Source organism: Protopterus annectens, chromosome 10.part0 (genome assembly GCF_019279795.1).
Source record: "Protopterus annectens isolate FY-2018-M chromosome 10.part0, PAN1.0, whole genome shotgun sequence".
NCBI lineage: Eukaryota > Metazoa > Chordata > Ceratodontiformes > Protopteridae > Protopterus > Protopterus annectens.
The window spans coordinates 637,609,301-637,634,436 of record NC_056744.1 but is presented as its reverse complement, the minus strand read 5'-3'; the positions used below and the strand labels follow the sequence as shown (position 1 = coordinate 637,634,436).

The following is a 25,136-nucleotide window of genomic DNA, read 5'->3' as shown; positions in this document are numbered from 1 at the left end:
TGGAGGTGGGGATATTAATGAGTTAGAACTAAGAGAATGTGATTAGATTGTTCACATTTAGGCTGATTGTTTGCCTGGGGTTAATAAGATGGTCAGTATAAAACTTGGACATAAACAGTATAATTGAGAGAAAAGTTTTATATTTAGAAAGAAAATTCCTTCTTCGTTTCTTTGGTAGACATTTGTAAATATTTTTGAAAAATGTTTTTTATGTATATGTTTTTAAGGGTTTCTTTTTGTAATTGATTTTATGTTCCTATTGGTTGGGCCGTATGGTTGATGCTATATAATGTGGGTTTGTGAACTGTGATTTAGTATACTGATGAAGGATTTGTTAATCCAAAAGCTTTGTGCAATAAAGGTATGTTAAGTTGTCTATCTCGCCTTCATTCTTGCTGGATGGGTTCGGAGCCGACCTCGGCTCCGACTCGGCCACTCTAAAGCTCGAGAGTTGGTTCCACCGGCTCGAGGCTCCCCTTATATCCCACAATGCTAGGCGAGAGTTACCTCAGATCTCGTTTGCCGCTACAGCTTCGAGGTTGGTTTTTCTACCGGTTCCTGGTAAGTTTTAGCTTTTTCTATAAAAGTTACTCTTGTTTCCCCTTTTAGTTTAATTATTCCTAAATTAGTGTAGTTCATTAAACTCTATCCCGAACCTATTTCTTCCCGTTTCTTGTCAAAAGAACTTTTAGTTCTTCCCTTGGGCCTTAGGCCTTCCCTTCCCTAGGGAGTGTTTGTGTAGTACTACTGCTTATTGTACTTATTTTTAGTATATTTTACTATAATTGTGTTTTTGACAGGGTATAACTGGTGTGTTTGAGTGTGTGTTTGTGTTCACCAGTTAGGCTATGTCTAAAGAAGCAAAGGTCTCCGGATTCAAGAAGTGTGATGCGTGCTGTCAGAAAATGTCTCTGACAGACGCTCACACTTCTTGTGTCTATTGTCTGGGGCCTTTGCACCTGCAGGACTCCTGTGCTGTCTGCCATGGCTTCAGCCCCAGGGTCCTGCAGGAAAGAAAAAACAAGCTCATTTTGAGAGGCTTGTTGAAGCCTGAGGATTCCCTGTCTGTCTCAACAGGGAAGCCCTCCAAGGCATCGAGGTCTTCGGCTCCGGCTTCTGAGCCGAGACCTCAGGTTGTTCAACCTTTGCCTTTATCGGCTCCGGCTGGAGCCGATAAGACTCAGTCCACAGTTTCTGTGGCTCCCTCGGCTCCGGCCGGGGCCGAGGTTATCGAGGTACCTGTGTCGGCTCCGACAAGACCTTCGGAGCCGACAACCAGAAAGAGGTCTAGGTCACCTTCTCTTGGCTCCGTTCATTCGGCTCCAGGTTCTCCCCTGCTGTCTGAACGGAGCCAAAGGTCTCATTCCTCTAGGTCATCGAGGTTGTCCGATCATGACCTTCAGAGGGTGGTGAGTCGACTACTCAAGTCTGAGGCACTGGCCCAGATGCTTCAGAGCCCGACTCATCAGTCGGTGCCTGTCCCGTCCATCAACTCCTTCATCCTTCGACTCTCTTGAGCACGGAGCCGGGTCGTGTCGGAACCGAGACTGTGGTCACCTCGGGCCGAGACAATTGTCTTCGGCTCCGTCGTCGGCTCCGTTTTCTTCCATGGAGGAATCTCGGCGCGGACTTCCCTCGTCGGCTCCGAGGGGTGAGTGGCATCGGACCCTTGTCCGACCCCCTCTCCCTCTCGGTGCTTGGCGCTGGTGAGTTCGGCTCCGACATCGGCCTCGGAGCCATCACTGTCGGTGCCGAGGGGTTCTTAGCTCCTCGGGCTGGGACCTCTGGCTCTGCCTGACAGGGGTGCTTTCGAGGTCATGCGGAGTGTGTTAGAGCCTGGCTCTACTCCACAGTCGGCTCCGTCAGCCCCTCCCTCTATGCTGCCTCAGGGTAAGTCGACTCACTCCCTCATCCCGGACCGCAGAGAGCCAACTCCTCAGGAGCCCCTGTGGGATTTCATCCTCTTCGAGGCCTCTCCTGATTTGGCAGAAGAGCCCCTCGGAAGAGGAAGTGCAAGAGGAAGCACATTGACTCACCTGAGTCTATCACGTCCGACACAGATCTGGATGATTCTGAGGGTTCCCCCCGTTCCCCTTCTGAAGATGTCTCTTTTGCAGACATTCTGGAGATCCTTAAACAGAGGGGAAATTGGCCAGCCCTCAACCCTTCGGAGGACGAATCTGTGTATCTTGAGGCGTTTGGCTCTCGTCCTTCCACCTCCTGGGTGTCCCCCCCTTGACCCCCTCATGCAGGTGGTTGCTAAAAAGGCATGGGCGGCTCCTGATTCAGTGGACCCCACTCCCAGGAGACCCTCCAAATTCATCACAGCTCCAGCAGACAAGGAATTTTTATCAAAAGGAGTCTCTGTGGATGCTATGGTGGTAGCTGCCGCCACAAAGAAGGAACTGGCTGATCCTTCAGTGCCTGTCCATCCACCTAACAAGGAATCTAGGTCCATGGATAGGTACGGGAAGCGGATGTTCTCCTCAGCGACATTTACTATGCGTTAGCTGAATTACCTGTGCCATTTCACTTTCGTCTTCAAAGGGACTTGATCAAAGAAGCGAGTGAAATGTAAGAACCCTACAGCTGCGGGTTTCCAAGAAAAATGAACACGCAGCTGGCTATCCTTAATTCTATTTCCAACTCCTCCATGCCTCCTCTCTTATGCGGCCGATGGAGCGAGCAGAGCGCAGGAACAGGGGTAGCCTTACGTAGGCACGCCTGGATGCGGCTATGCAATTTTGCGGAACCTTTCAAGGCGTCTTTCACGAACTCCCCTTTTGATGGATCATCTCTTTTTGGTCCACAAGTGAAAGAAACCCTGACTAGGTGCGAGACTGATGGCAAGACCCTTTCTGCCGTCAGTCCGTTTTCTACTCCTTCTAGGCCTTACCCCAAAGGCCAGAAGGGGAAAGATGTGGTTCCGTAAACAATCCCAAGGGACTTCGCCTGGCCGACAGAGTCGGTTCCCGCCAGAGGCAGAGGGGGAACAACAATGGTAGACGTAAGCCCTAGAGGCAGAGGGTCCGCAGAACCAGGGCAATCGAGAAGCGTTCTCCGATAAGCCCTTTCAGCATCCCTGAGGTGTTGCCCGGCTGCCCATCTTCGAGGCAGTCGGGGGAAGATTGTCACTGTACCCAGAAGCCTGGCTATCCTTGACACAAGACAAATGGGTACAGTCCATCATTTCCGAAGGCTATTCTATCCCCTTTCTTCGTTTTCCAAATCAGTCAAAAAAATCCCTTCCAGATGTCCCACCCGCTCAAAGGGATATAGCAGCTTTGGAAATTTCAAAACTGCTTGCAAAAGAGCTATTCAGCCAGTGCCAGCAGACCAACTAGGATCCGGAATCTACTCAAGGTTCTTTTTAGTTCCAAAGAAAACAGGGGACTGGAGACCAATTTTGGATCTCAGTATCTTGAACAGATCGGTCAAGAAAACAAGATTTCGGATGGTCACGCTGCAATCCATTCTTCCCCTATTGGGAAAAGGAAACTGGATGTGCTCTATAGACCTTCAGGACGCGTACTATCACATAAAAATGAACAGACGCTCCAGAAGATTCCTCCGCTTCAGGCTGGGAACCAGTCATTTTCAATTCAGGGCCCTGCCCTTTGGTCTCACCACTGCCCCGGTGTTTACCAAATGCATGGCAGTGGTAGCTTCTCACCTGAGCCGACAAGGATTCCAGGTGTTTCCATATTTGGACGACTGGCTCCTCACAGCTCCCACCAAGCATCTCCTTTTGATGGCCAGAGATTACACTTTTCGCGTCTGTCAAGAACTGGGTATCTCAATAAATTGCGAAAAGTCTGTTTTGTCGCCTTGTCGTACTATTACCTACATAGGCGCAAATTTAGATACTGTAAACATGTCTGCAACACTAACGAACCAAAGGATATCAGACATTCAAAAATTGGTGTCTCTTCTTCTCAACAACAACAGAGCCAAGGCCAGGTTAGTTCTAAAGGTGTTGGGAATCATGGCAGCGCCATACCTCTCCTCCCATTGGCCAGATACCACATGCGGATCCTTCAGTGGATGCTTTTTCTCAATGGTCATACCAGGAACTTCCAATGTCTCACACCATTATGATCACGCAAGCGTGCAAAAGCATCTCATGTGGTGGATGTCTTCCCCCCAGCTCCTGTTGGGGAGACCATTTGTTCCACCTCCTCCGGTTGCTACTCTGACAACGGATGCCTCCCTGATCGGGTGGGGGCATTATCAGGGCAGGACAGTCCTGGGCACGTGGCAACCAAGCGATTGCCACTTGCACATAAATGTTCTGGAGATGAGAGCAGTGCTTTTAGCGTTGCAAGCCCTTCAAGACTCTCTTCCCTTGGGAACGATTGCAATCCAGACAGACAATATGTCTGTAGTGTGGTACATCAACAAACAAGGCGGAACCAGATCATACCCCCTGTGTCGAGAAGCACTCAGACTGTGGCAATGGGCGATTTCTTCTCAGCGTTTTCTGATAGCAACGCACATTCCCGGGAAGTCCAATCACATTGCGGACAAGTTGAGCAGAGCTATTCTCATGCCTCACGAGTGGTCTCTGAAAGACTCTGTAGTGAGAGAGATATTTCTCAAGTGGGGTCAGCCTTGCTGCGATCTTTTTGCTACTCCCCAAAACAGCAAGTGCAGAGAGTACTTCACTCTATTCCCTTTACCAGGCCAACCCAGCAGGGACGCGCTAGTCCAAGTTTGGCCCCGGGGACTTCTGTATGCATTTCCTCCTTTCCCACTGATCTCTCAAGTAATACAGAAAGCTATCGCTCAGAAGGCCTCATTGATCCTCATTGCTCCTTACTGGCCTCGACAAGTGTGGTTCCCCTTTCTACATCGATTTCTTTTGGGGCGACCGTGGAATCTGGACCTAGTTCCAGATCTTTTGATCCATCAGTCGGGTCAGTTTCATCGCTCCCTTCCCTCTCTGAACCTCACTGCTTGGTTCCTCCACTTCCAACCGTAGCCAGGCTTCCTCAATTATCTCACTCTGTTAGAGATATTTTGATAGCTTCCCATAAATCTTCCACTAGAAAGATTTATTTGAGTAAGTGGAAACGCTTCTCATATTGGGCACAAGGAAAGGACATAGATCCTTTCACGCTTCCATCCAACTAGTCCTTGATTTTCTAGCTGAACTCTTCCATGCAGGTTCATCTCCATCTACTCTTAAGGTTCAATTGGCAGCTATTTCTAATTTCCATGTGGGTATTTCTGAATCTGCCCTAATGTCCCACAAACTCTGCAAAGCCTTTTTGAAAGGAGTTTTTCTTCTCAGACCTCCTGTAAGAAATCCTCCTTCTCCTTGGGACCTAAATTTAGTTCTTGCTTCTTTGATTCTCTCCCCTTTCGAACCTGCAGCTTCATGTTCCTTAAAGTTATTATCATGGAAAACTCTCTTTCTGGTGGCTATCACATCAGCTAGAAGAATTTCAGAACTTCAAGCACTCAGTTGTCGTTCTCCTTACCTTGTGTTTCATAAGGACAGAGTTTCCTTCGAACTAACCCGTCCTTTTGCCTAAGGTGGTTTCAACATCAAATCTAAACCAATGCATTGACCTTCCTGTCTTTTTCCGGAGTATTCAAATAGGTCTGAACAAAAATTACACTACCTGGATGTTCATCGTCAATTAAGGTACTACTTGGACAGGACGAAACTATTCAGAAAATCTGATCAGCTGTTTGTCTCCTATGCGGAAAGCAGAAAGGGACTTCCAGTTTCAAAGGTATCTTTATCCAGATGGCTAACATCTCTGATTACCCTTGTTTATGAGATTAGACACCAAAACTGCCTAATAAACCTAAAGCCCATTCCACCAGAGCTTTGGCTACTTCTCTAGCCTTCCAAGACAGACTGCCTATTGACACCATTTGTGCAGCGGCTACTTGGGCTACTCCTCACACTTTTATTTCCCATTATAAGTTGGATTTAGCTTCTAGGCATGGAGCTAATTTTGGTTCCACTGTTCTCAGGAGTCTGTTCCGTTAGGCCACCCGGGACAAGGTGCTAGGGACGCGGTCCCATCCAGCAAGAATGAAGGCGAGATAGACAACTTAACATATAGAAGTTATGTTCTTACCATAACGTTCCATGTTAGTTGTCTTCTTCTCGCCTTCTTCTTGCGTCCCACCCTCCTTCCCCCTGGCCTGGACAGACCTAGAGGAGTTGTGATCGTGACCTCTCTTTCTACCACCTCTTTCTTAAGACATATGCTGTTGGGCATATTTTCTGGGTCAGGATGTAGGTCACCCTTCTTCTTCCTGTTGTTAGAGGTGGACTCTGTTTTACAGTTATTCTGTTACTATTATAAGCTGGGGTTAGCTTACAAACGAGATCTGAGGTAACTCTCGCCTAGCATTGTGGGATATAAGGGGAGCCTCGAGCCGGTGGAACCAACTCTCGAGCTTTAGAGTGGCCGAGTCGGAGCCGAGGTCGGCTCCGAACCCATCCAGCAAGAAGAAGGCGAGAAGAAGACAACTAACATGGAACGTTATGGTAAGAACATAACTTCTATTTTTATAGCGTTGTGGAGTCCTCCTTTCTCTCAGCCCCAGCTAAGGCCTACCAGCTCCCACTCACAGGTTTATCAGCCAGGCCTTGTGAGATTGGCAGAGGACCTTATTTCCATTGTTAGAGGCATGCAACCCCCTTCTGAATCCTTCCTAGGAAAAAGAAATTCCCTTCCAGATGTCCTTTCTGATCCCTTTGAGTCAGATGAGGATTCTGACCAGGAGGATTCTGTTTTTGAAGAGTGCCCCCTCCACTGCATCCTTTGAAAACTCAAACTCTAAGGACAATCTGGCTTCTGCTTCCCCTTTTGAGGACTTATCTTTTGGGGAAACACTGCACACTTTGAGGGAACATTTCCAGTGGGAAGCCCAGGATTACCCTCAGTCCAAGAAAAGGATTAGGGAATTTCTTAACCTCCAAGAATATAAAGCCCTCACCATTCCTCCTGTTCTGGAAGTTGTGGATGACATCTCTCTGGACTCTTCCTTGAAGCCAGACTCCCTCCCTTTTTCCCCTAGAAAATCAGACCAATTTTATAGGTTTTTGGATTCTCATAAGCATCTCTTTAAGAAACCTACAGCTGACCCACAGGTCGTGACCCAGCCCCAAAGGAGCCAGAGCTAGTTCCTTCCAGAAATCCTTTGACCACATATAAAGAAGGTAGGGCCCTAGATAGATTTGGCAAAAACGTTTAGACTTCTGCCACCATATCTATGAAGGCATTAAACTGCCAGTTCCACATGGTAGAATACCAGGAGACTTTACTGGATTAGATGAGACAGAAGCTCACGACTTTAGAGAACAAGGTGCTCTCTAAGGGGTTATTGGACCTTGCAATTCCAGATCCCGGCTAGCAGAACATTCCCTCCTCTATGGGGATGAAGCTATGGAAGCCGTTAGCAGGGCTTGCAGCTACAGGCTCTGTAATTAGGAGACGCACATGGTTGAGGGAACAGGATCTCCCAGAGCACATCATATCAAATCTCTTCGATGCCCCCTTGGACAAGGAGTTCCTCTTTGGCCCCAAACAGAAGCTGTGCTGAAAAAAAATGGAAGATAAAGCCAAGTCGATGCAGACTGTTAAAGATTTCCTGCAAATGCAGCCCCCTCGTTTCAGTAGAAACTATCCTTCTAAGCATTGCTCTAAGGCTAGGCAAAGAAAGCCATGTAGGGAAAGGAGCCAGAGGCTGCACCAAAGATCCAGGCAATGGCATTCAGAAACCTCTAAGCCAGGGAGTTACAGGCAACAGGGCCCTTGCAGGGAACAATCCTGACTCTTTCATGATAGATTTCCCTCCCTTTCTTTCTCCCAGATTTGGAGGATGGCTAGCATTTTTCCTAGGGAATTGGTCCCTCATAAGTTCAGACCAGTGGGTGCTAAACAATTAGGGGGCTACAAGCTCAAATTCAAGCAGCCCAAACTAAAGGGCAGAGGCTGTTTCCCAAATAGAGATTCTATATGCCCAGGGCTCAGTGGAAACAGTCCCAGAGCACCAAAAGGAAGAAGTTTCTACTCCAGACTCCTCTTAATTCTCAGGAAGAAAGACACATGGCGGCTTATACTGGACCGGTCTGCCCTCAACCAATTCATATAGGTCCCAAAATTCAAGATGTTGGCCCTTCAAAAACTCTTGCCCTTGATTTCTTCAAAGGCTTTCATGGTTACCATAGATTTAAAAGGCGCATACCTACATATCCTCCTAGAGGAATTGCACAGAAGATTTCTGTCCTTCAGAGCAGGTACCAAGCACTATCAATTTTGTGGTCTGCCCTTTGGCTTGTCTACTGCTGCCAGGGTCTTAACAAAATGCTTAGCCCCTCTAATTGCCTTCTGCAGAACAAAGGGGGTGCAAATTTACCCCTGTCTGGGCACTTGCCTTATCCAGCCTGGAAAAACTCAACTCAGACTTAATGTTCACCCAAAACCTCTCAACCTCCCTGGGGTTCACCATAAATCATCAAAACTCCCAAACAGACCTGACAACCAGAATTGTATTCTGGGGCCCTGCTAGATTCCACACTCCAAAAGGCATCCTTACCTCCAGACAAGGACTCCTTCCTGACTCTGTACTTTCAAAAAGTCATGGACAGGGACTTTTTCATAGCCAGGGAATACATCAGGGTTCTGAGGTACATGGCTTCTTGCATCCTTATGATTTCCCTGGCCAAGCTACACATGAGGAAACACCAGTGGTACCTCAAGAATGTGTGGTGCCAGCATTCACAACCACTCTAAGCCAAGATCAAACTGATTCCTTGCCTCTAGGAGGAATTTGCATGGTTGGCCACAACTTGCTCCCTCAACCCGAGTATCCCCCCTTCAGATTCCCCTCCCAGGCGCAACCACTGATCACAGATGCCTCAGAGGTAGCCTGGGGTGCACACTTCAGCCACTTCCAAACGCATGGGACATGAAACCCCAAGCTCAGAGACAAACACTTGAACTTAAAGGGATATGGCAGTCCAGAAAGATCTACTAACCTTCAGAGAGAAACTGAAACCAGGTTGCTAGTGGTGAAAATGGGAAATACCACAGCCACGTGATACTTAAGCAGGGTGGGAACTTTTTCCTACCCCCTCCTGTCATCTAGCAAAGGATGTTTGGGGAAACAGCACACTCCATGGGGTTACACCTTTTGGCACAGTACCTGCAAGGTGTGCACAGCCAGTTAGCAGACCACCTTAGCAGAAGTCTGTCAGCTCCCCACGAGTGGCAACTGCATTGGGTAACCTTTCTCAGCATAGCCAAAAAAAGGGGAATTCCTCACATAGACCTCTTTGTCACCAAGCAAAATACTCTGTTAAACATTGTGTCTTTAAATACAGTAAGAAAGCCCATATATCAATTAATTATTCAATTACACAAGTAACAATGAGCTTACAAACATTAAATAACGTCTTTATCTAAAAACCCATATCCTGGACAAACATTTATTTCAAGATTAAGATTCCCTAGGGGACAATGTTCTGAAATTTAAAATAATTTTATTTTCCAATATATTCCATTTCTGAGCAAAATTGCACCCCCACTCCCCACCCCAGGAAGAAAAGGCTGTGCTAGTAAACTGACCTTTGTGAACCTTATGAAAATGTTCAGTTATTGGACTTTTGAAATTCCTGATGTTCTTTGTGTTTCACTGTTGCAGTCATTACATTTGGGTTATCCTGCTGGCAGGTTGCCCTCAGTCGGCCTGAATTCCAAAGTCTTGAGTCCTGCGTCGGTTGCTGTCAGCTCCTCCCTGACGTCAGATCGTCAGAGGTATAAAAGATGCAGCCGGCACCATTTTATTTTCTTGCCGCGTGGTGCCTGAAGCAGAAGCAGTTCGCAAGTGCCGGTCGGCCGACTCCTGAGATTTTCGTGTTAGAGTTTCAGATCCGAAGTCTTCATTAAAAGCTAAGTACCCCGTTGGGGAAATGTTTTTCTTGCTCCAGACCGATGTCAGAAAAAGTTAATTGTATTTCTTTTGGGAAGCAAATACCTCATAAGGACTTTCATTCTTACTGTATTCCTTGCCTAGGCCCTGGCCACGATGTTGCTAGTTGTCGGTTTTGTGCTAGATTTAACCAACGCACTATTAAGCGTCAGTGCGATTTTGCATTAAGCTATTTTGGGCGAAGATTTAATTATATAATGTCGTTGGAAAGCCGTCCGACTACCGGAGTTAACAAAAAAACGCAAAGAAAAAGGCAGGCAACCGAGGTCCAAAACTGACGACGAAGCTTCTCCTAAGCAAGTCGCCGGTTCTCAGTGAGGCGCTTTCGCAGCCCCTGACACCTGCTACTTTGGAGTCACAGGCTGCTACCGACTCCCACGTGGAGTCGGCCAGGCCACAGGAAACTCAAGGTATTGGAGCCTTGGAGATTATTCCCTCAGATGGGTCGGGAGCCGCTGAGCAGGCATTAGCTTCTGAGGGTGTATTCAGACCTAAACAATTATATATTAAACCGACTTCAAAGACTAAAACACCTTTAAAGGCAAAGAAACAAGTTCACCAGTCACAAGGACAGGCCTCCATGCCCAAAAAACAGATGCTCAAAATGGCCAAAGACTTAATTACCTTGATCAGGGGTTCCCATCCCCCTCCTGATAAGAGACCTAGGCAAGAGACAGACTATGAATCTTCAGATCAGGTTTCCATTTCTTCTGATTCCTCTTCTGATCAGGAATACTCTCTTCCCTCCCATGAGGATTCTGATGCTGAAGAATCAATTCCTTCAGCTTCTCCTCCTGAGGACTACTCTTTTGGGGAAACCTTGCATACCATGAGGGAGCACTTCCACTGGGAGAGCCAAGATTTTTCAGAATCTAAGAAAAGGCTCAGAGACTTCCTTTTACTACCCCAACACAGGCCTCTAGCTATTCTACCTGTGTTGAACATTGTAGATGTGTTCTCAGAGTCTAGTCTGACCCCTGATTCTTTACCTCCAACTCCTGTTAAGCCGGACAAATACTACAGGGTCCCTGATTCTCATAAATTCCTTTTCAAAAATCCTAGTGCAGACCCAGAAACTATTTCTCAGGGTCAAAAAGGGGTCAAGGCTCCTACTGCAAAAAATCCTACCCCCTCTGACAGGGATTCTAGGGCGCTGGACAGATGGGGGAAAAGATTTACACATCCGCTACTTTGGCTATAAGGGCCTTAAATTGCCAGTTTCATATGCTCAAATATCAGCAATATATCATGACACTGCTTAAACAGAAAATGATGGCAAATTCTGAATGTGCAGAAAACAAAGAAATGCAGGATTTATTGCATCCTGTTGAACAAGTTGGAAAGCATACTTTGCAATGTGGGTTTGATTCTCTGGAGGCCTCCTGCAGGGCTGCTGTTACGGGTTCTGTCATTAGGAGGCATGCTTGGTTAAAGGAACAAAATCTGCCTGACCATGTTAAAGCAAAATTATTGGATATTCCTTTACAACATGATACCTTGTTTGGTGTTAAGGCAGAAGAGGTGTTGGAGGACAAAGCTAAATCTATGCAAACGGTCAAGGATTTCTTACAGGTACAGCCACCTAGATTTAGCAGACGCTGGCCTACAAAGAATTGGTCCTTTCCAGTCTCAGACAGACCTCAAAGGGGGAGATCACAGCCGCAAGGATCCTACAGGTCTAAGCAGTGGAGTGCTTCTACCTCCAAAGGTGGAGAAGACAAATCACAGTCATACAGGAAGCAGTCCCAATGACTTCCCCCTGCCTGCGCCAAGCACTTATCTTCTGGCAGCACCCTTAGGGGGGAAACTAGCACTTTTTTGTCAAAATTGGCACATTATAACCCAGGACAAATGAGTTCTAGACAGTGTCACAAGGCTACAAGTTTCATTTCCATACCCTGCCAAAGGCAAACGGTTGGCCAGACCTGCCAAAAAAATCAATGGGCAGAGGCTCAAAAACTAGTCGCAGCTCTCATGGACATGAGGGCTATTCAAAAAGTACCACAGCAAGAGCAGGGACAAAGATTTTACTCAAGACTGTTCTTGGTACCCAGAAAGGGCAAAGCATGGAGGCCAATACTGGACCTATCTATACTAAACACTTTCCTGGATATACCAAAATTCAAGATGTTGACCTTACAGCAGCTTCTGCTCATGCTGGGCAAGCAAGGCGTGGCTCGTGACTTTAGACCTAAAAGAGGCATACCTGCATGTCCCAATCAGACAATCATGCAGAAGATACCTCAGATTCAAGGCTGGCTCAAAGCATTACCAATTTTCTGCACTGCCCTTTGGCTTATCTACTGCGCCCAGGGTCTTCACAAAGTGCCTGGCACCAGTAATTGCTTACTGCAGACAAAGAGGAATACAAATATATCCTTACTTGGACGACTGCCTCATACAAGCAGAGAACAAGGACATTCTACTACAGCATCTGACTTTTGTGATAAGACTTTTAACATGCCTAGGGTACACAGTCAACAAAAAGAAATCAAAACTAGTACCCTCTCAAGAGATAATATTCCTGGGTGCAAGCTTAAATACAACTGCCCAGATGGCTTATCTCACTCCAGGCAAACGAAGGCAACTGACTATCTATTTCAAGGAAATGGCAACAAAGGCCCAGATATCTGCAAGAAAATTTCTGCAGGCTTTGGGCTTCATGGCATCCTGCATCTTACTAATTCCATATGCAAGACTGCATATGAGGAAAATTCAGTGGTACCTAAAAAGTGTCTGGACACAACATTGTCACAGTCTGGAAACAATGATTACTCTAATTCCCTGCCTGCAACAGGAATTTCGATGGTGGGCAAAGGCTTGTCACCAAAACAAAGGACAGCCATTCTCACTACCCCCAGCCAGGCAGAGCCTAACGACAGATGTATCTGATTATGCCTGGGGGGGCACACATGGCAGGAAGAGGCATTCAGGGCACCTGGTCCACAAACCAAAAGCATTTACATATCAGTCAAAAAGATGCTAGCTGTTCAAAATGCCCTGACAGCCTTCAAGAACCTACTTCATCCAGGACAACTACTGATAGACAACACCACGGTCAATGTGGTACATAAACAAGCAGGAGGGCACTCATTCTTATCCCCTGTGCAGACTGGCCATGGCTCTGGGGCACAGCATTGACTTACCAAGTTCATCTGCAGGCAAAATTCCTGCCAGGAAAGGAAAATACTCTGGCAGATGAACTAAGCAGAAACCTCATGGATCCCCACGAGTGGCACCTGGATCCACAAGTCTTCAGCATGATAACAATGAAATGGGGATGCCCGGACATAGATCTATTTGCCTCCCCTCAAAACAATCAACTAAAAAGATTCTGCACAAGGACTTACCACAGACAAGCTTGGAAAGTGGATGTCTTATCTTTCAAATGGACAAACCTATCAGTATATGCCTTTCCTCCACTGCCTCTCCTCCCCAAGGTACTCCTAAAGGTCAGGCAGGAGAAACCAAAAATGATTCTGATTGTCCCAGACTGGCCACGCCAGTACTGGTATCTGATCTTAAGGAACCTGTCCCAATGCCCAGCCTGGATCTTACCTCAAATACCTCATCTACTGTCCCAGCAAAACAATCAGATTCTGCGCAGCCAACTCAGGGCCCTAAACCTGGCAGCATGGTGGATAATGTAACCATACAAACCACACCTCTCAGTAAAGCTGTGATGGATGTCATTTTAGAGGCCAGAAGGCCTAGTACCAGAAAATCCTATGCTGGGAAATGGAAGAGATTTTGCGCTTGGAACCAAGCTCAAGGAACTGGTACAGCTGTCCCAAATATTCCTCAGATTTTGCAATATTTAACTGAGATGCTGGACAAAGGCCTATCTTTCTCATCAATTAAAATCCATGCCTCTGCCATTTCAGCTCGTTACAATACAGAGCCACCACTCTTTTCTCATCCTTTATTAAGACAGTACCTCAGAGGAGCCAAAAACTTAAGGCCTCCAAGGAGAATGCCAATACCTGCATGAGACCTCAATTATGTCTTGGAAAAACTCACCTTACCTCCTTTTGAGCCAGCTGCTACTGCGGACATAAAGTTCTTATCTTGGAAAACAGCTCTGCTTCTAGCAATAACTTCTGCAAGACGAGTTTCAGTGCTACAGGCTCTCATGGCTGTGGAACCCTTTATCATTTTCTATCCAGACAGGATCTCTCTGAGAACAAACCCTATATTTATGCCTAAGGTGATATCCAGTGTAGCCCTTAACCAAACAATTCATTTGCCAACCTTTTATCCAAATCCACAGAACAAGGGGGAGAAAATTCTGCATTCTTTGGACGTACACAGACAACTTAGATTCTACTTGGACAAAACTAAAGTTTTCAGAAAGACAGAGAAATTACTAGTGGCATATGCCACAGCATCACAAGGAAAGGCTATCTCCAAGCAGACCATTTCAAAGTGGATAGGTCACTGCATTCGTTTCTGCTACTCACAGCATGGCAAACCAGTGCCTAAGAGCATTAGGCTACATTCAACAAGAGCTGCAGCCACTTCTGCAGCCTTTCTCAGGGGAGTACCAACCAAAGACATTTTGGAGGCTGCTACTTGGAGTTCAGTGCATACCTTTACAAAACATTACAATCTGCCTCTTTACTCTAAATCCAGGGCAGGCTTTGCCACTGCAGTTATGCAGGGCCTCATAGCCGCTCCTAATGCTGTTTAGCTCCAGCCCCCCAACCATAGCTTTGGGACTCAACCTAAATGTAATGACTGCAACAGTAAAACACGAAGAACATAGTACAGTTGTGTACACTTACCATAAATGTAGATGTTCGAGTGTATTCACTGTTGCAGTCCAGGTTACCCACCCGCCATTCCCCTTATTTTTGCTGGAACTTATCTTTACTTCTCTAATCTATGCAACCTAGGTGGTGTATTTGCATATAGATGAAGGTAAAGCTTATTTTGGTGCATATATGTTTTATTTACATAATTTTAGCCTACCTTTTTGGGGGCACCTGACATCTGGGGCAAGAAAAAATAAATAAAATGGCATCGGCTGCATCTTTTATACCCCTGACGACCTGACGTCAGGGAAGAGGCAACAGCAACCGACGCAGGACCCAAGACTTTGGAATTCAGGCCAACTGAGGGCAACCTGCCAGCAGGATAACCCAAATGTAATGACTGCAACAGTGAATACACTCAAACATTTACATTTATGGTAAGTGTACACAACTGTACTTTCCTAATGTCACCTAAATACTCCAATATACAGATGTTAACTTTCTGTTTAGTCTGACCCACGTACCACTTGGAGTTGGTACAGGCACATCCCACTATTTATACCACCCCATAAGACTCACAAACCTATCTTTGGAAATAAAATTCTTTCCATTAATTAGTCCATGTTAAATTTCTTGCTAAAAGGCGCACCTTGCAGTGTCCACAGGCAAATGTACCTCTAAAATTTCAGGGTACCACATTTAATCTTTTGTTCAAAACTTAGCACTTCCTTTAAATTATAGAATCTACTATATGAAAATGTGTGTAGGAAATAACGTACTGACTATTTCATCAAAACAAACCAAGTGCTAGCAATCTGAAACTATTCTTTCCATGGTGAGAAGGAAGAATATTTAGTTGCAAAAAACATTTTTTCGTTATCACCCGCTCACTTAAAATTTTGCTCAAAATAAATATTACTCTTTTTTTCTGTTGTACTAATAACTCCATCAAGTTTCATTCTAGACTTAGTCAGCTGTTCAATGAAATAACCACATTCTAACAATCTTATGTATTTCCCCTTAAACTTACTTCAAGTCCTTCTTCAGAAGAATTGGTACATATCCTTCTCATTTCCCCAAATTGTAAAGAATCCAGCAAATGTGGTGAATGCATACTAGAAGAAATAAAAAAAAAATAAATAAATAAGCATCCAATGACATATTTGATTGTGAGTTTTATGGGGTGGTATACCTAGTGGGATGTGCCTGTACCAACCCCAAGTGGTATGTAGGTCAGACTAAACAAAGTTAAAATCCGTACGTTGAGCATTTGGGTGATATTAAGAACAGGAATTTCCCGTAGCTGAACATTTTCATAAGGTTCACCAAAGTCTGGACACCGTTCTTTCTTTAGTGTATTAACACAGCCTTTTCTTCTAAGGGGTTCAGTTTTATTCAAAAATTGAATACATCGGAAAATAAAATGATTTTAAATTTCAGAACTTTGTCCCCTTGAGGTCTTAATCTTGAAACAGTTGTTTGTCCGTGATGAGGATTTTTAGATAAAAAATTATTTAATGTTTTGAGCTAAATTTAATTAGTTTAAGCACATTACTAACTGTGTAATTGAATAATTAATTGATATATGGGAATTCTTCCTGTATTTAAGGTGCATTGTTTAACTGATTGAATTATCCTGAAAAGGCGAATTGCCAAGGTAACAAATCAGCATTAAGCTAGTGGTGGTTGAACAGCTTGGCTTCTTTTGTTTGTCGTATTGAGTTTGTTGGTGATTTGGTGGCAGAAAAGAAATTTAGTCTGGAAGACAGACTCCTCCTCATTCCCATGGACAGGACTCTTGATCTGTGCCTTCCCTCCAATCCCTGTGCTCACCAGGGTGCTCTTAAAGATAAGGGAAGAGTGCCAAAGGTGGCAGTTATAGCCCCAGACTGGACCAGGCAGCATTGGTACCCTCTGCTGCTCAGCTTAACCAACACAAAACCATGGCAGCAGCCACAGAGATTGAGTCTTCTGACTCTGAACAGGGGAAACATTATGCATCCTAACATGCAGACTCTCAAATTATCAGCATGGAGGATACTTTAACATCTTAAAGGGATCCTGTCCTGGACAAACAAGTTAAGGATATCCTTAGAGAGGCCAGAAGGCCTAGCACCAGGAAATCTTATTTGGCTAAATGGAAGAGATTCTCCCTTTGGTGTGTGCAACATGCTCGGAATCCCCTTCTAGCCAAGATCACAGTCATCCTGTCCTATCTGGCAAGTTTCTTTGACAAAGGCCTGTCTTACTCCTCCATAAAAAGTCATGCCTCGGCTATCTCAGCCCACATCCCTGCCCAACCCCCTGTCTTTTCTCACTCTCATATGAAACAGTTCCTTAAAGGGTGATCCACCTCAAGCCACCTAGAAGGCTTCCAGCTGTACCATGGGACCTTAAATTTGTTCTGGAAAAACTTACTCTTCCACCATTTGAACTAGCCGTCTCTGCTGACTTAAAATTCTTGACATGGAAGACTGCCTTCTTGTTAGCTATCACTTCTGCTAGAAGGGTTTCTGAACTGCAGGCAGTTGTGGCAGTGGAACCTTTCGTCATCTTCCATCCAGAGTTTCTCCCAGGAGTAACTTCTCCTTTATGCCTGAGTTGGTGACCGACACCTTTAATCAAGCCACACATCTGCCTGCCTTCTTCCCTAAACCAAAAACATAATGGGAAAGAATTCTTCATTCCTTGTTTGTGCATAGGCAGCTTGACAGAACAAAGACTGTGAGAAAATTAAATCAGCAGTTTGTGACCTTTGCCACCAGTTCTGAAGGGAAACCATTTTCCAAGCAGACCATTTCTAAATGGAGATCTCACTGTATCTCCTACTGTTACAGCCATCATGGTAAGAAGCCACCTGATGTTAGGACACACACTACTAGGGCAACTGCTGCGTCTGTTTCCTTCCTAAAAGGGGTACCCGCCAAGGACATCCTGGAGACTGCTGCCTGGTCTTCAGTGCACACCTTCACCACACATTACCACTTATCAGCTGTCTCCAAATCCAGAGCAGGATTTGCCACTCTCATCTTACAGGGCATCCTTTTCTCACCTTAATCCACCTTCCACCCCTTTTCTCTGCTTTAGGAATCACCAAACAAGTCAGGACTACAACAGTGAAACACGAAGTACATAGAGTTGTATACACATACCATAAATGTAGACGTTCGAGTTTTATTCACTGTTGCAGTATGCTTTCCCTCCCAGCCTAAAGAGTAGGCTTTAACAAGCTTCTTTAGTCAGGGGGTCCCTCCTTGATTAGATTATCTATCAAAGACCCTTAACTTTCATCTAAGAGGGCTCCTACATTCAGGCGGTAAGAAAAAACTAAGATCATGACGTCAGCTGACACCCTTTATACCCAAGCTTGCTGGCGTCGGTCAGGGTGTCCGCCAGTTGTAGGAGGAGGGAGAATTTCCTCTGGTAATTGGGCTGGTCAAGGGTTTCCACAGCAGGAAATCCCACAAGTCAGGATTGTAACAGTGAATACACTCGAACATCTGCATTTATGGTATTTATACACAAGTATACACTGTCTTACAAGCCCAATGAAGTGCAGCAGTGTAATTACATCTACAACAAATTCCATTAACTCAGTCTTATACTGCTGGGAAACAGAATGTGTTAGTATCTCTCTCTCTCTCTCTCTGTCGATCTCCTACAGTCAGCGGACGCCTGGACCAACATCAGTACTGAACTTTATATATGTGTAGAACGCAACTCAAGAAAGCACTGATTAGTCTTGTAGCCATGATTCTTGTGACAAAAAATATTACCTTTCTGTTGACAGATCCTCAAGAACTCAGAACCAGGGTCAGTTGACACCCTTACCCTGTGCTTATTAAGAGTTACTGTTAGTGTATTGGACTGTATTCAGGGACAAAGAAGGTGGTCAGTTAACTTTGGATCTCAACAAACTGTTCTGCTTAGTCACTCACACAGCTGTATTTTGTGGTTAGTGAATTTTACTGTTTTCCAAGATAGTGAGTAGGCCTGTGTGTTATTTACTTTTTGTATCCAGGTTTGTTGCCATGGGCATGTGCCAGAGAAGTGTCTGTCTACTGCACTTCTTGAGTCGGACATTCTCAGATCTCTTGTCAAGTCTTGTCATCTTGGTTAAATACCATACTAAGAGCAGATTGTTTATTTGTTTTTAGGTTTGTCACATTTGGTTGCAGCTTCATTATCAGAAGATAGGTTTGGTGTCGTACAGATGAAACTTCCATCTATTCTTAATGCATTACTTGCTCTACAGGAGGTAAGATCTTTCTAGTCGTAACTGAAGTTTTGTAAAGATAGTATTCACTTAGGTAAGTGATCCAACATTGATTTACAGACTGCTTTATGACAGCAGTGGTGGAAATCTATCAAGACGTTATGGGTTTTTAATGATTACTGGACATATTTGACCTCTGTCGGAGTCCTCCTCCTGGATGTGTTTACGAGCCATTTTGTAGTTAAATTTCCACCTATTCTTAGGACATTGCTTGTTGTACAGGAGGAGGTAAGTTAGATCTTCACACTGTTTAATATTTTTTTAAAGGTAGTGTTGTGCTAATACTATGAGTAGGTGATACAGCATTGATCATTTATGACGGCAGTGTTGCAAATCTGTCAAGACATCAAGGGTGTTTATTGAAGGCTGGAAATACCCCTATCTAAAAACCTTCTTCTGAATATGTTTGCTGGATGTTTTGGGTTGTTCTACTGTAGAGGGCAGATACTTGACCATGTATAATTTTCATTTGTGAAATCTGCATGTTAATGACACACTTGGACACTAATGCTTTTGAGAATCAATGAGACAGTGATCAGAATTCAGTATGTACTCTGTAAACAAAGATACATTGTGGCTTGCAACACACAGTACAGTGACCTCTCTCCATCCTTCAAAAATAGTTATTTGTGTCATTGGAGAAAGTAGAGTGAACTACAAACGTTTTGTGGAGAAACCTGCAGTAACCAACAAGACTAGCAGATAAAATCATTGTGGAAGGTAAGACCAATAAGAATTGGATCCTACAGACTACAACAGAGTAAGAAAATGAGATGAAGATATTTACATCAAAGTGGAAACTGTGGAGGCCCTTTGTTTTACTTTCAATATCTGAGATATTTGAAGTATAACTGCACCCTAAACTTCATTCCAAAGTGTGTTGTTCTCCCTCTATGATCCCTGTACTGCCACATATAAGGGAAACGCGACTTAGCTGCGTCTTCCTATTCTTTAGCATTTCTCTGATTTTCAGCTTTTCGCTTGGAGCATCTTGCTCAGTTTGCATAATGTATCACAATACTTTCTTCAGGAATTTGTCTTCCTGGCTCTTGCATTATATTCATTATTTACAAATGTTGCCAGTGGCGAAAGCAGTGATGAGATGGGTGATTGTGCTTTTTCCCCCTTTCATTTTATTTATTCATTTATTTATTTTGCTTACCTTGTGAGTAGAATGGTCAAAAGATCCTTCTCAGCCACGGCCTGGTAACGAGCTAAATAAAACCAGTAGCAAAGATATACAGTCTAAAGCTTCTTCTTTCGGCTGCTCCCATTAGGGGTCGCCACAGTGGATCATCTGTTTCCATTTCTTCCAGTCCTCTGCATCTTGCTCTGCCACACCAACCACCTGCTTGTCCTCTCTCACCACATCCATAAACCTTATCTTAAGCCTTCCTCTTTTCCTGTTACTTGGCAACTTCAACCTTAGCATCTTTTTCCAAATATACACTGCATCCTTCCTCAGCACATGTCCATACCAACGTAATCTTGCCTCTCTGGCTTTGTCTCCAAACCTTCCAACCTGGGCTGACCCTCTAATATACTTATTCCTAATCCTGTCCACCCTCATCACACCCAGTGCAAATCTTAACATCTTTAACTCTGCCACATCCAGCTCTGAATCCTGCCTTTTTGTCAATGCCACTCTCTCCAACCCATATAACATAGCTGGTCTCACTACCCTCTTGTAGACCTTCCCTTTCACTCTTACTGGTACATGTCTGTCACAAATCACTCCTGACACTCTTCTCCACCCACTCCATCCTGCCTGTACTCTCTTCCACACTCACCATTACTCTGAACTTTTGATCCCAAGTATTTAAACTCATCCACCTTCACCACCTCTACTCCCTGCATCCTCACCATTCCTCTATCCTCCCTCTCATTCACACACACATATTCTGTCTTAGTCCTGCTGACCTTCATTCCTCTTCACTCTAGAGCATATCTCCACCTCTCCAGGGTCACCTCCACCTGTTCCCTACTCTCACTACAGATCATAATGTCATCTGCAAACATCATAGTCCACGGGGACTCCTGTCTGATCTAGTCTGTCAACCTGTCCATCACCATTGCAAATAAGAAAGGGCTCAGAGCTGATCCTTGATGTAATCCCACCTCCATCTTAAACGCATCTGTCACTCCCACCGCAGACCTCACTGCTGTCACACTACCCTCGTATATATCCTGTACCAATTTTAAATACTTCTCTGACACTTCCGACTTCCTCATACAATACCACAACTCCTCTCTAGGCACCCTGTCATATGCTTTCTCTAAGTCCACAAAGACTCAATGCAACTCCTTCTGACCTTCTCTTTACTTCTCCATCAACACTCTCAGAGCAAACATCACATCTCTAGTGCTCTTTCCTGGCATTAAACCATACTGCTGATCACTAATCATCACCTCTCTTCTTAACCTAGCTTCCACTACTCTTTCCCATAACTTCATGCTGTGACTGATCAATTTAACCCCTCTGTAGTTACCACAGCTCTGCACATCATCCTTATTCTTAAAAATCGGTACCAAAACACTGTTTCTCCATTCCTCGGGCCATCCTCTCACTTTCCAAGATTTCATTAAACAATCTAGTTAAAAACTCCATTGCCATTTCACCTAAATACCTCCATGCTTCCACAGGTATGTCATCTGGACCAACAGCCTTTCCATTCTCTTCATCGCTATCCTTACTTCCTCCTTGCTAATTCACTTCACTTCATGATTCACTTATCCGCACATCATCCAACCTTCTCTCCCTCTCATTCTCTTCATTCATCAGCCCCTCAAAGTACTTTTTCCATCTGCTCAACACACTCTCCTCGCTTGTGAGTACGTTTCCCTCATTATCCTTTATCACCCTTACCTGCTGCACATCTTTATTAGCTCGGTCACTCTGTCTAGCCAATTGGTACAGGTTCTTTTCTCCCTCCTTAGTGTCCAACCTTTCATGCAACTCTTCATACGCCTTATCCTTAGCCTTTGCCACCTCTGTCTTTGCCATGCACCTCATCTCCTTATACTCCTGGCTACTTTCTTCAACTCTCTGACAATCCCACATCTTCTTCGCCAACCTCTTTGTGTGTATACTCTCCTGTACTTCCTCATTCCACCACCAGGTCTCCTTGTCCTTCTTCCTCTTTCAAGATGTCACACCAAGCACCTTTCTAGCCTTCTCCCTTACTAGCTCTGCTGTAGTTACCCAGCTATTCGGTAACTCTTCACTGCCACCCAGTGCCTGTTTAACTCTTCCCTGAACTCCACCTCACAATTACCCTTTTTCAGTTTTCACCATTTGATCCTTGATGCTGCCCTCACACTTCTCCTCCTCTTCTTGACATCCTGCAAACCACCATCCTATGCTGCCTAACTACACTTTCCCCTGCCACCACTTTACAGTCTCCAAACTCCTTCAGACTGCCCCTTCTACATAAGATATAATCCACCTGTGTGCAACTCCCTCCACTCTTGTACGTCAGCCTATGCTCCTCCCTCTTGTTAAAATACGTATTCACCACAGCCATGTCCGTAATTTTCGCAAAATCCACTACCATTTGACCTTGTGCATTCCTTTGCTTAACACCATACCTACCCATCACTTCCTAATCCCCTCTCTTCCCTTCGCCACCATGCCCATTGAAATCTGCTCCAATCACCACTCTCTCACCCTTGGTACAGTCATCACCACTTTATCCAACTCACTCCAAACTTTTTCTTTCTCATCCATCACGCACCCAGCTTGTGGAGCATATGCACTAACAACATTCATCATTACACCATCAATTTCCAGCTTCATAAACATCACTCTATCCGACAGTCTTTTCACCTCCAAAACACTCTTAGCATACTGTTCCTTCAGGATAACCCCTATGCTATTTCTCCTCCCCTATTTCTCCTCCCATCCACACCATGATATACAGTCTAAAGCAACCTGTAATAAACAGTGTGAAAAGTAAAAAATCTGAACATGCATAATTATGAGGCACGCAGGATAATGTACCATATTGCTTGTTAATACCAAAGTTAGTGAACTAGTGCCACAGTGCATTAGGTAGCAGAATTTGCTTTGTATAAATACATCCAGAGACATGTAGTGTAGAGGCATATCAGAGACTCTAAACTGGCCATAGATGCGAGAATGCTCATGTGTGAGGTATGGGGGAACAACGAAGTAGCCACTCATCAGTATGAGCATAGGCTGTAGGTGATGATCACTGTTGATGTGACACCCAGATTGGGGGGGAGGTTGTGCCATGCCATGGCATATTATGCCAGCTTCATTGATCTAGTGCAGTTAAGCTCTGACTATGACCCGAGTTTCAGTTAGCATCTCAAGTACCTTCTGGGGCTGAAGTGAGGGGACAAAGATTGATGACTCATCGCCTACTCAACTGTAATGCTGGGAAGGACATGACAGCATGCCAGGGCCACTGTTCATCAATGCCATTAGTAACACCGGGGTCCTGATAAGAGGTAGTGTTGCAGTAGATAAGCAAGCAAGAAAAGGTGTGCAACCATGTAGGTGGCTCATTGTTTTCGATCACATGCCATTGCAGCCCCACCTAGGTGACGTCAACCCAGGACATGAAAGTGGAAGGGCTTGGAGAGGGAACCCCATCTCTTCAAAGTATGGTAGTCGTGGCTTCTGTGCTCTTATCTCATGGTTACAGAAGTGTGTTCATAGCTCAGTGGCCTTTAGATCTTCATGTCTGGAGGAATGAGACCCAACCAGTGAGAGGACATGTCGGGAGCACCCCCCCCCCCCCCCAAGATGATGGACCTGGACAGAAAAAAAGCAATGGTATCTAAAAGGATCAGTATCTCTCAAAAAGTTCATAATGCAATGTGTTTGCAGCCTTTCCTTTTTATCCTGTTGCGTCATGAATATGTCAAGTCTGAGAAATCAGAACTGTTCTGCTGCATAGTGTCAGTTACAGTTGAGTGAAAAGCTTAAGCTGAAATTTCTGTAAAACTAAAAAAGTATTGTTGACAGAAGAAGTGAGTGGAGTGTAGAGTCCTACATAGTAATTCTCAGCCTTCACAAAAAGCAGTGTCATTTAACCATTGTCCAGAGACAGAGAACAAAGTGCTTGTAATGTTGTTGTTAAAAGATGACAACACAGACAGGAGTGTCACTGGAAAGAAATTGCTGAGCTTCTCTTAATGATTCTGAGAGTATACAGATATTTATTTTTAAATTCTGCCGTTTTAAGTGAGCAAAAACAGCAGCCTGATATAAGATGGTCAGTATAACATCATGTTTTGTAGGTAGAGTGCGTACTCCAGGAAGGAGAAAGCTTAGCCAAAAATAAAAAATTAATAAATCAGTTCATTATCCCACCTCCAGCAGTCAGACTTGGGGAAGATCATATTATACAAATAAGTTATTTTTATTTATTTTTATTAATTTATTAAATATAATTAAAATGCTGTAGAGACTTTAGTACTGCATAGAACATTGCACTTTGGTTAAAAAAATTAATTTGCTGATAGTGGTCATTTAACATCTTGATTACAAGTGGCAAGGTTCCTTGGAACAACAGCCTTGTACCTTTGCTGCAAGTGCCGAGTTCTCTCAGTTTCAGTGTTGATGTGAAGCTCATTTTAAAATTAAAAATGATCTCTTGCTCACCACATCTAGCCAAATAAGTACCCTGCAGCTTCCCTTTAAAATCAGTTTGAAATTTAACTTGGAAATGAGAGATCATGCTGTACGTTAGTATGAATTCACATGTCTACTCCATGAACATGGTAAAGGGACGTGCATCTTAACACTATTATGTTACTTTGCACTCTAATCAACCCATCACCGTACTTTTTCAGGCATTCTCTAATCATATGACTAGAGACTTCTGAGAGCTGCCGGATCTTAGATCTTTTGGAATAGTTTTCTCTGGAAGTTGTCATCGTCGTCCCAGTTTGTGGTAGGAAACCATGTAGTTCCTGTGTGTAGTGGTAGGACTAAATGTGGTCTCCATTCCAGAATGAATACAGCTGCATTTTTTTTTTTTTTTTTTTTTTTTTTTAATCAAATTATTTCATTACAATCAATGTATCTGTGGGGTGTCCTGCAGCAACTGAAAATACATTATAAGACACTGTTTTCACTACTTTTGGTGATCACATATCACAGATGATCATCAGAA

General features: G+C 44.4%; 1 protein-coding gene across 1 annotated transcript in view; it reads left to right on the top strand.

Moving 5' to 3' along the window:
* Positions 1–25,136, top strand: part of NDC1 (NDC1 transmembrane nucleoporin) — a 2,145,343-nt gene that overhangs the window by 1,970,120 nt on the left and 150,087 nt on the right. Inside the window, exon 16 of the mRNA XM_044085460.1 lies at positions 18,872–18,972. Coding sequence (XP_043941395.1) covers positions 18,872–18,972 — 101 coding nt within the window. The remainder of the gene's footprint in view (positions 1–18,871; positions 18,973–25,136) is intronic.